Source organism: Salvelinus sp. IW2-2015, linkage group LG19, assembly GCF_002910315.2.
Source record: "Salvelinus sp. IW2-2015 linkage group LG19, ASM291031v2, whole genome shotgun sequence".
NCBI lineage: Eukaryota > Metazoa > Chordata > Actinopteri > Salmoniformes > Salmonidae > Salvelinus > Salvelinus sp. IW2-2015.
This window is the reverse complement of record NC_036859.1, coordinates 7,366,385-7,377,888: the sequence shown is the minus strand read 5'-3', so window position 1 is coordinate 7,377,888 and position 11,504 is coordinate 7,366,385. Positions and strand designations below refer to the sequence as shown.

The 11,504-nt window shown below is 45.4% G+C and overlaps 1 protein-coding gene across 3 annotated transcripts in view; it reads left to right on the top strand.

The window, feature by feature from the left end:
- LOC111979559 (receptor-type tyrosine-protein phosphatase S-like) overlaps positions 1–6,019 on the top strand; it is a 98,715-nt gene extending 92,696 nt beyond the window's left edge. For all 3 annotated transcript variants that reach the window (XM_070448773.1, XM_070448772.1, XM_070448771.1), the window contains 6 exons: positions 3,193–3,347; positions 3,637–3,922; positions 4,123–4,301; positions 4,527–4,653; positions 4,745–4,870; positions 5,845–6,019. In XM_070448773.1, the coding sequence (XP_070304874.1) occupies positions 3,193–3,347; positions 3,637–3,922; positions 4,123–4,301; positions 4,527–4,653; positions 4,745–4,870; positions 5,845–6,003 (1,032 nt within the window). In that variant the 3' untranslated portion in view covers positions 6,004–6,019. The remainder of the gene's footprint in view (positions 1–3,192; positions 3,348–3,636; positions 3,923–4,122; positions 4,302–4,526; positions 4,654–4,744; positions 4,871–5,844) is intronic.
- Positions 6,020–11,504: the final 5,485 nt, after the last annotated feature.

The following is an 11,504-nucleotide window of genomic DNA, read 5'->3' as shown; positions in this document are numbered from 1 at the left end:
CCTAACCCATAACCCTAAACATAACACTAACCCTTACCATGTCCCTAACCTTAACCCAAACCCTAAACCTAACCCATAACCCTAAACATAACACTAACCCTAACCTTAACCCAAACCCTAAACCTAACCACTAACCYCTAACMCTAATTCTAACCCTAACCCTAATTGTAACCCTAACCTTAAAACTAACCCCTAAACTTAACATAGCCTTTGTCCTCATGGGTGTGTGGGTAACACACACACACACACACAAACTCCACCTCACCTCCCCTGTTCTCTTTTATCTTCTCCCACTCCCCCCTTTCTATTCTTCTGTTCATCTTGGTAAATCCAGCGCCATTTGCTCTTGATTAATTTACTGTCATGCCCCATGACACTTCTACACTCTCAGCCAGCTAATGAACCAGAAACAATTTGAAGGGATTTGAATTCAAATCTCGACTGTCACCCTGTGAGAAAACAGCAGAGAGCAAAGGGGAAGGTAATTACACTGCAGTTAATGGAGCATTGGTTCTATCCAGTCAGCAATTCAGCCTGAACCTGTCATATGCACTGTTACAGAGAGATTATCACTGTTAGAATCACACTACTTCCTGAATACTGTACTAATCTAGGAACTAGAGCCCCACCAGGCAGTGTCTCAAAACACACAGAAACTAGGCCAGATGACTTTTAAGTGCTTTGAAGTACATTATTAATATATCAGTTATGAATATAGAGTACATACAGTGCATTCGGGAAAGTATTCAGACCCCTTGACCTTTTCCTTTTTTAAAAATGAATTAAAAAAAAAATCCCCTCATCAATCTACTCAAAATACCCCATAATGACAAAGCTAAAAACTGATATATCACATTACATAAGTATTCAGACCCTTTACTCAGTMATTTGTTGAAGCACCTTTTGCAGCGATTACAGCCTCAAGTCTTCTTGGGTATGACGCTACAAGCTTGGCACACCTGTATATGGGGAGTTTCCGCCATTTTTCTCTGCAGATCCTCTCAAACTCTGTCAGGTTGGATGGGGAGCGTTGGTGCACAGCTATTTTCAGGTCTCTCTCCAGAGATGTTTGATTGGGTCCAAGTCCGGGCTCTGGCTGGGCCACTCAAAGAACATTCAGAGACTTGTCCCGAAGCCACTCCTGTGTTGTCTTGGCTGTGTGCTTAGGGTCGTTGTCCTGTTGGAAGGTGAACCTTCGCCCCAGTCTGAGGTCTGAGCGCTCTGGGAGCAGGTTTTCATCAAGGATCTCTCTGTACTTTGCTCCATTTATCTTTCCCTCGATCCTGACTAGTCTCCCAGTTCTGCCCCTGAAAAACATCCCCCACAGCATGATACTGCCACCATCATGCTTCACGTAGGCAAGGTGCCAGGTTTCTTCCAGATGTGATACTTGGCATTCAGGCCAAAGAGTTTCATCTTGGTTTCATCAGACCAGACAATCTTGTTCCTCATGGTCTGAGAGTCCTTTAGGGTGCTTTTGGTAAACTCCAAGCAGGCTGTCATGTGCTCTTTACTGGGGAGTGGCATCCGTCTGGCCACTCTAATTAAAGGCCTGATTGGTGAAGTGCTGCAGAGATGGTTGTCCTTCTGGAAGGTCTCTTATCTCCACAGAGGAACTCTGTCAGAGTGACCATTGTGTTCTTGGTCACCTCCCTGTCCAAGGTCCTTCTCCCCCGATGCTCAGTTTGGCCGGGCGGCCAGCTCTAGGAAGAGTCTTGGTGGTTCCAAACTTCTTCCATTTAAGAATAATATCGAGGCCACTCTGTTCTTCAGGCTCCTTCAACTATGGGATCTTATATAGACAGGTGTGTGCCTTTCCAAATCATGTTCATCAATTGAATTTACCACAGGTGAACTCCAATAAGTTGTAGAAACATCTCAAGGATGATCAATGGAACAGGATGCACTTGAGCTCAATTTCGAGTCTCATAGCAAAGGGTCTGAATACTTACATTTGAAGTAAAAGTTTAGATACTTTTAGGTTGGAGTCATTAAAACTCGTTTTTCAACTGCACAAAGATCATACTTTTTGGAGAAATGTCCTCTGGTCTGATGAAACAAAAATAGAACTGTTTGGCCATAATGACCATCGTTATGTTTGGAGGAAAAAGGGAGACGCTTGAAAGCCGAAGAACACCATCCAAACCGTGAAGCACAGGGGTGGCAGCATCATGTTGTGGGGGTGCTTTGCTGCAGGAGGGACTGGTGCACTTCACAAAATAGATGGCATCATGATTATGGAAAGTAATGTGGATATATTGAAGCAACATCTCAAGACATCATCAGGAAGTTAAAGCTTGGTTGCAAATGGGTCTTCCAAATGGACAATGACCCAAGCATACTTCCAAAATTGTGGCAAAATGTCTTAAGGACAACAAATTCAAGGTATTGGAGTGGCCACCACACAAGCCCTGACCTCAATCCTATAGAACATTTGTGGGCAGAACTGAAAAAAGCATGTGCGAGTAAGGAGGCCTACAAACCTGACTCAGTTACACCAGCTCTGTCAGGAGGAATGGGCCAAAATTCACCCAACCTATTGTGGGAAGCTTGTGGAAGGCTACCCAAAACATTTGACCCAAGTTAAACAATTCAAAGGCAATGCTACCAAATACTAATTGAGTGTATGTAAACTTCTGACACACTGGGAATGTGATGAAAGCTGAAATAAATCATTCTCTACTATTATTCTGACATTTCACATTCTTAAAATAAAGTGGTGATCCTAACTGACCTAAGACAGGGAATTTTTACTAGGATTAAATTAGTCAGGAATTGTGAAAAACTGAGTTCAAATGTATTTGGCTAAGGTGTATGTAACTTCCGACTTCAACTGTATGTATGTTTTTTATTTGTATTTAATGTGCAAAAAAATATAAAATCGTGTTTTCTCTTTGTCATTATGGAGTATTGTATGTAGATTGATGAGTGAAAACATGTATTTAATCCATTTAGAGTAAGGCTGTAACGTCACAAAATGTAGAAAAGGGGAAGGAGTCAGAATACTTTCCAAATACACTGTATGTCAATTCATATGTTATGTAATGTTTGGAAGCATAATAATTATCAAGTACATGGGGAGAACATAGATTCTTTTGTTTGGTTTCTGAAAGTACCCCTCTCTCCCTTCTGCTGTGTCGTACAGTAGTAATGGCGATGGCACTAATAATGCTCTCCTCTCCCTTCTCTCAGAGTGGTAGTAGTGAACGGAGGGAGGTGCGTCAGTTCCAGTTCACTGCCTGGCCGGACCACGGAGTACCAGAGTACCCCACCCCGTTCCTTGCCTTCCTACGCAGGGTTAAAGCCTGCAACCCCCCTGACGCAGGTCCTGTCATCGCACACTGCAGGTAGGAGGACACACAAGCACACACATACCCACACACAAAATACCACAAACATGTGATACGCACGCACGCACACACACACACACACACACACACACACACACACACACACACACACACACACACACACACACACACACACACACACACACACACACACACACACACACACACACACACACACACACATAACGACCCTGATCCACCCATACATGACAGGCTGTCCTGACGAATGACCACTGATAGCTCAGACCCCCCCCCCGCCCCCCCCCTCCCTATTTCTCTCTCTCAGTGCGGGGGTGGGCCGCACCGGCTGTTTCATCGTGATCGACGCCATGCTGGAGAGAATCAGACACGAGCGCACGGCCGACGTCTACGGTCACGTGACCCTGATGAGGTCACAGCGGAACTACATGGTGCAGACGGAGGACCAGTACGGCTTCATCCACGAGGCGCTGCTGGAAGCAGTGGCTTGTGGGAACACGGAGGTGGCGGCCAGGAGCCTGTTCTCCTACATGCAGAAGCTGGGCCAGGTGGAGAATGGAGAGCACGTCACCGGCATGGAGCTGGAGTTCAAGGTGAACATATAAACACAGTGGATACTGTAGCATAGAAATATAGTGGATGGAATAGAGACATGTAGAAATATAGTTCAAATACAGAGATATGCCAGTCAGAAATAGGTTCACAATCAGAAATTTGTTTTGGTGTAGTACAATGCTTCAAAAAGCAATCCTCTCTGTATCTCTCCCTCTCTATTTTCCTCTCTCTCCTTCAGCGTCTGGCCAACACAAAAGCCCACACGTCTCGGTTCGTCAGTGCCAACCTGCCGTGTAACAAGTTCAAGAACCGCCTGGTCAACATCATGCCCTACGAGACCACCCGTGTCTGTCTGCAGCCAATCAGAGGCCTGGAGGGCTCAGACTACATCAACGCCAGCTACATCGATGGATACAGGTACGTCTCAACCATAGAAATAGAAATAGTAGAATAGACATCCCAATTCAAGACAATGTTCCATTACTAAATTGCTTTTGCATAGATATAAAACCAGAGGAAGTTCGAATCTGTGCCACAAACTGTCCACCATCTTGACTTGGACCAGGTCTGATAAGCTATGTTATACTTGCTAGTTTTATCTTTATGGTCTATTAATTAAGGATTGTGTCCGTGTTGTTATAGGCAGCAGAGAGGTTACATCGCCACCCAGGGTCCACTGGCTGAGACCACAGAAGACTTCTGGAGAATGCTGTGGGAACACAACTCTACCATCGTTGTCATGCTCACTAAACTGAGAGAGATGGGACGGGTAAGGTTACGCACACGCATGCACGCAAGCACCCACCTACTCACACACATACACACACGTGCCATCTCTGTTCCTTTGTGTGTCTCTACAGGAGAAGTGCCATCAGTACTGGCCCGCGGAGCGTTCAGCCAGGTACCAGTACTTTGTAGTGGATCCCATGGCTGAATACAACATGCCCCAGTACATCCTCAGAGAGTTCAAAGTCACTGACGCAAGGGTGAGTATGTGTGTGTGTGTGAGTCTGAGTGTGTGAGTGTTTTTGTGTGTGCAACATTTCCACAGTACTCTCTATCCTCTTCAGACAAGTCAAGGTTAATGACGCGTGACTATTCATGCTTGTGTGTGTGTTGTAAATGTAACTGCGAATTACTTATCCCTTTTGTAGGGTATTTTATATTGTAATCAGTCACCTCTCCCCCTTATCGTCCATCTATCAGGGGAGTTTGTGAGGGCCCTGGCAGCTAGCATGTTCAATCGACCCACCGTAGATTACTCTAGTCAACCCTGTCCTCTCCTAACGCCCTGAACGTGTGAGTGAGTGTGTGTTTTGTGTGATGTTGTGTGTGTGGTGTGTGTGTGTGCATGCTTGCCTTCCTCGTGTGGTGTGGTGTGTGTGTGTGTGTGTGTTGTGTGTGTGTTGTGTGTGTGTGTGTGTGGTGTTGTGTTGTGTGTGTGTGTGTGTGTGTGTGTGTGGTGTGTGTGTGTGTGTGTGTGTGTGCATGCTTGCCTTCCTTGTTGGTTGTGTGTGTGTGTGTGTGTGGTGTGTGTGTGTGTGTTGTGTTGTGTTGTGTCAGTTGGTGTGTGTGTGTGTGTGTGTGTGTGTGTGTGTGTGTGTGTGTGTGTGTGTGTGAGCCGTTGATAAGCCTGTCCTGACGGCCCATTAACAGATGTTGTATTGATCTCTGTGGAGTCAGGTTGTCTGAGCAGAGAAAATATGTAATTGGCTACAGACAGACAGGCTCCAGAGCCAGGCAGACAGGATTTATACACACATAGATCAGACGGAGAGAAGATGAGGAGGGTAGGTGGTCAAAAACCATAACCAGACCTGCAACCTTACTAGAAAACATAACTCTGTCTGAATAGATAGTAGAATAGTTTGATTGGTAAAAGCAGTAGGAGGGAAATCTTGCTTTCACTTTTCCAATCACGTACAGATAGCAGTGTTTACCTGTAACAATCTCCCATTAGGATGGCCAATCGCGGACAGTTCGTCAGTTCCAGTTCACTGATTGGCCAGAGCAGGGAGTCCCGAAATCTGGAGAGGGCTTCATCGACTTCATTGGCCAGGTGCACAAAACCAAGGAGCAGTTTGGTCAGGACGGCCCAATCAGTGTCCACTGCAGGTAATAGCTATAGGTTTTGATTAACAATGCATTGCCCTTATAGACTTCACACATCTCTTATTCCCCATTACTGCTGTATAAAGGTTTTCCAAGATGGCGTAGCAGTCGGACGTGTATTTCTCTTGTACCATCTTGTACATAGTCGTTTAAAAAAAAAAATCCAGTATATTTCGTATATATTTTAATCTCACCCAATGTTGTACGGATCTGCTATTTTTATACTTTAGAATCAGAACACCCATCAGAAGTTAGCCAGCTAACTAGCTAGTAGTCAGTTAGCCACTGCTAGCAGTCTTCACCGTTAACTCGGAAACCAGCCAGCTTCAGCTCTGTCAATACCTGTCAGTCTGCCCAGTGCGATATCAACCCAGAGCATATCGGACAGCTTTTTCTCTACCTCATCACCGGATTCCTGCCACAAGCCCTGGTCCATTACACCGGATCATCGCAGCTGGCTAGCTGCATTTGAGTGGCTGCTGCTGGCTAACGCCTCTGTCCCAAAGCAAGCACCAGTTAGTCTTGAGCTAGCCTCGAGCTAGGCCCATCTTCCGGTTAACCGAAGAGGTCTACCAGCTAATTATTGGGCTACAATTACTCTTTTGTCAATTGGCCATGACCCTTTATTGCCGACACAGAGCCCCGCTGATCCATCGCGACTGGTCTGCCGACATAATCGTCCGAGGTGGCTTCCGTTGTGACATCGCCGAAGGCCCATCTGCTAGCCCTGTCCCACTAGCTGTCTGAATTGCCGTGTCTCCAGCTCGCCTAGCGTACTAGCGACTACTGAACGGCTCCCTGACTCACCTGTTGCTGCTCATTGGACCCTATGATCACCCGGCTACACATGCCTCTCTCTAATGTCAATATGCCTTGTTTTCTTCTGTTTTGGTTAGTTATTATTGCCTTATTTCACTGTAGAGCTCCCAGCCCTGCCCAACATGTCTTAGATAGCCCTTTTGTCTAGAGGTCGACCGATTATGATTTTTCAACGCCGATACCGATTATTGGAGGACAAAAAAAGCCGATACCGATTAATCGGACGATTTATTTATTTATTTTAATTATATATATATATCATACACACACACACATTTTTGTAATAATGACAATTGCAACAATACTGAATGAACAATGAACACTTTTATTTTAACTTAATATAATACATAAATACACACACACACACAGCTCTGAAGTGACAATGATACTGAAGAGTCTGCTTATGAGACAAATACTCTCAACTGTTTGAATAAAAATAGAGTTTAAGTTACCTGTGGTGAATGTTGAAAACAAAAACTTTAATTTCTATATGCAGGAAATCCTATTTTAATAATGGGCATGGTAAGAATTGACGACCRAAGTGCGAGTCATAATTCCCATGACACCTAGCAAAATCTGAAAAGCGGTTCCTTCATTTATTCCATAGGATATTTTTAGATTCACTTAAAATAAGGTCTGTGTTTCGTGTAGGCTTACACCACCGTGCCAATTTTATAACTCTGTAGATATCCATAGGACAAAGGTAACTCTGATCAATATTGGCTAAATATAAGCGAAGATTAAAAAAAAAATTGTAGAGTGGATTTATGAAAATATGTTGACAAACGTTACCTTATCCTAGTGAGATTTACACGGGTATCAAAACGTCGAAGCGGTTTAAGCCTGCACGAAACACAGACCTTATTTGAAGTAGATCAAGACATTCTCTATGGAAGACATGAACGGTAAAATAACGAAGGAACCCCTTTCAAGTTCAGCCGCAAGTTATTACAGGAATTATAACGCGTCGACTATTTCTCGCTAAACCATACACCTTTGACTAATCCGGAAACTATCACCTCGAAAACAAAACGTTTATTCCGTTCCGTATTTTATCTAATGGGTGTCATCCATGAGTCTAAATATTCCTGTTACATTGCACAACCTTAAATGTTATGTCATAATTACGTAAAATTCTGGCAAATTAGTTCGCAAAGAGCCAGGCGGCCCAAACTGTTGCATATACCCTGACTCTGCGTGCAATGAACGCAAGAGAAATGACACAATTTCACCTGGTTAATATTGCCTGCTAACCTGGATTTCTTTTAGCTAAATATGCAGGTTTAAAAATAAATACTTATGTATTGATTTTAAGAAAGGCATTGATGTTTATGGTTAAGTACACATTGGAGCAATGACAGTAATTGATTAATTGTTTTTTATAAGATAAGTTTAATGCTAGCTAGCAACTTACCTTAGCTTACTGCATTCGCTAACAGGCAGGCTCCTCGTGGAGTGCAATGTAATCAGGTGTTAGAGCATTGGACTAGTTAACTGTAAGGTTGCAAGATTGGATCCCCCGAGCTGACAAGGTTAAAAATCTGTCGAGGTAGAACGTTCCTAGGCCGTCATTGAAAACAAGAATGTGTTCTTAACTGACTTGCCTAGTTAAATAAAGGTGTAAAAAAAATTATAATAATAATAAAAAAGGGGGAGACACTCTAAACCCAAACTGTTATAGACCTATAGTAAAACAAGTTTTAATGACTCCAACCTAAGTGTATGTAAACTTCCGACTTCAACTGTATATCCATCCTGCCCTGCCTTTCTAAAATCTTCGAGAGCCAAGTTAACAAACAGATCACCGACCATTTCGAATCCCTCCGAACCTTCTCCACTATGCAATCTGGTTTTCGAGCTGGTCATGGGTGCACCTCATCCACGCTCAAGGTCCTAAACGATATCATAACCGCCATCGATAAAAGACAGTACTGTGCAGCCGTCTTCATCGACCTGGCCAAGGCTTTCGACTCTATCAATCACTGCATTCTAATCGGCAGACTCAATAGCCTTGGTTTCTCAAATGACTGCCTCGCCTGGTTCACAAACTACTTCTCAGATAGAGTTCAGTGTGTCAAATCGGAGGGCCTGTTGTCTGGACCTTTGGCAGTCTCTATGGGGATGCCACAGGGTTCAGTTCTCGGGCCGACTCTTTTCTCTGTATATATCAATGATGTCGCTCTTGCTGCTGGTGATTCTCTGATCCACATCTCCGCAGACAACACCATTCTGTATACATCTGGCCCTTCTTTGGACACTGTGTTAACAAACCTCCAAAAGAGCTTCAATGCCATACAACACTCCTTCCGTGGCCTCCAACTGCTAAATACTAGTAAAACTAAATGCATGCTCTTCAACTGATTGCTGCCTGCACCCGCACACCCGACTAGCATCACTACTCTGGACGGTTCTGACTTAGAATATGTGGACAACTACAAATACCTAGGTGTCTGGCTAGACTGTAAACTCTCCTTCCAGACTCACATTAAGCATTTCCAATCCAAAATTGAATCTAGAATTGGCTTCCTATTTCACAACAAAGCATCCTTCACTCATGCTGCCAAACATACCCTCGTAAAACGGACTATCCTATCCAACCTTGAATTCGGCAATGTCATTTACAAAATAGCCTCTAACACTCTACTCAGCAAACTGGATGTAGTCTATCACAGTGCCATCCGTTATGTCTGTGGCCTATTTATTGCCTTACCTCCCTAATCCTCTACATTTGCACACACTGTACATAGCTTTTTCTACTGTGTAATTGACTGTACGTTTGTTTATGTGTAACTCTGTGTTGTTGTTTTTGTCGCACTGCTTTGCTTTATCTTGGCCAGGTCGCAGTTGTAAATGAGAACTTGTTCTCAACTGGCCTACCTGGTTAAATAAAGGTGAAATAAAATACAAAATATTAGTCTGGCCGTCATATTGGTAAGGTCAAGGCGGATTCGTGTGACCGTTAGTGTGTTGTGTGTGTGGTGTGTGTGTTGTGTGTTGTGTGTGTGTGTGGTTGTGTGTGTTGTGGTGTGTGTGTGGTGTGTGTGTTGTTGTGTGTGGTGGTGTGTGTCAGTGCGGGTGAGGCGAACTGGACCTTCATCACTCTGACATGTTTCGGAGAGGATCGACAGGACTGTACATCTCCAGACATCAGAGATGCTAGGACAACAACCCTGCATGTGCAGACGAGAGCTTCACAGCCACAGTCGCCCTCGCCATGAGCAAGATGTAGCTCAACAGACACAGCGCCCTGCCAGGGCACGGTAGCTTCACACACAACGCCCTGCAGGGCAGAAGAGTGTTCAACAGACAGCGCCGCCATGGTCAGACGGAAGGTGCTCACAGACACAGCGCCCGCAGTGCAGCACGAATACTTCACAGACACAACGCCCAGCATGTGCGGAGTGCACAGAAGCCAGGTAGGGGAGCTTCAACAACACACGGATGTCAGGGGGCTCACACACAGCCCTGCTGTGCAGAAAGAGAGTAGGCTTCAAGACAACAAGCCTGCAGGGCAGAAGAGTGCTTCACAGACACAAGCGGCCTGCATGGGCATGAAGACGGAGGCTCACAGACACAAGCCCTGCCCATAGGGGGCCAAAGAGGAGTAACAAAGGCCAGGTAGAAAGGCTTCAAGACACACGCCTGCCATGGGAGAATGTAGCTCAGCATATACATAAACGCCCTGTCATCGCAGAACGAGTAGCTTCAAGACACAGGCCCTGCCAAGTGCAGACGAGTTAGGCTCAACACACGCCCTGCCATGGTCAGAAGGAGTACGCACCAAGACAACCCCTGCTGGTCAGAGAGTAGGCTTCACAGACACACGCCACTGCATGGGAGAAGGAGGTACTTCACAGACAACGCCCGCAGGTTCAGACGGAGGTAGGTCACGACACAACGCCCGCTGATGGTGCAGAGAGGTAGCTCACAGCACACGCCCTGCCATGGTGCAGAAGGAGTATTCACAGACACCACGCCTGCCATGGCAAGAGTAGCTTCACAGACACAACGCCATGCCAGGAGAGAGGAGAGGTTCACGACACAACCCTCCATTGCTAGGAGTGGCTTACACAGACACAAAACGCCCTGCATGGCATGGAGGAGGTGCACCAGACACACGCTACGCCCTCCATGGTGCAGGAGGTAGCTTCACAGACACACAGCCCTGCCACTGTGCAGAAGGGTAGGCTTCACAGACACAACGCCCACGCCATGGGCAGGAGTAGGCCTTCACAGAACACAACGCCTGCGCCATGTGCAGTGAGTAGTTCACAGCACACAGACGCCGCCATGGCAGGAGGTAGCTCACAGACACACGCCCGCCACTGTGCAGAGGAGGTATGCTCACAAACATGCGACCTCTCCAATTATAAAATGGTTTGTTGAGAAATGGACAGATATTGCTAGATGTTTTTTTTTCCATTCATTCGTAGAGATAGCAGACCACCTCACTAGCTACACATGTCCATGTCAGTTATCAATATACTGCACTAGACAAAAATCTGTCTATATTCTTTCGTCTTGTTCAGGATGAGTACCAGTTCTCCTACCAGGCTGCCCTGGAGTACCTGGGGAGTTTTGACCACTATGCAACCTAAGAGAGGAGAGGAGCTGTCATCCCTCCTTCCTTCTGCTCAGATAGAGGTCCACAGAGAAACAAGGAACAACCGACGAGAGAAGCAGGCTGGA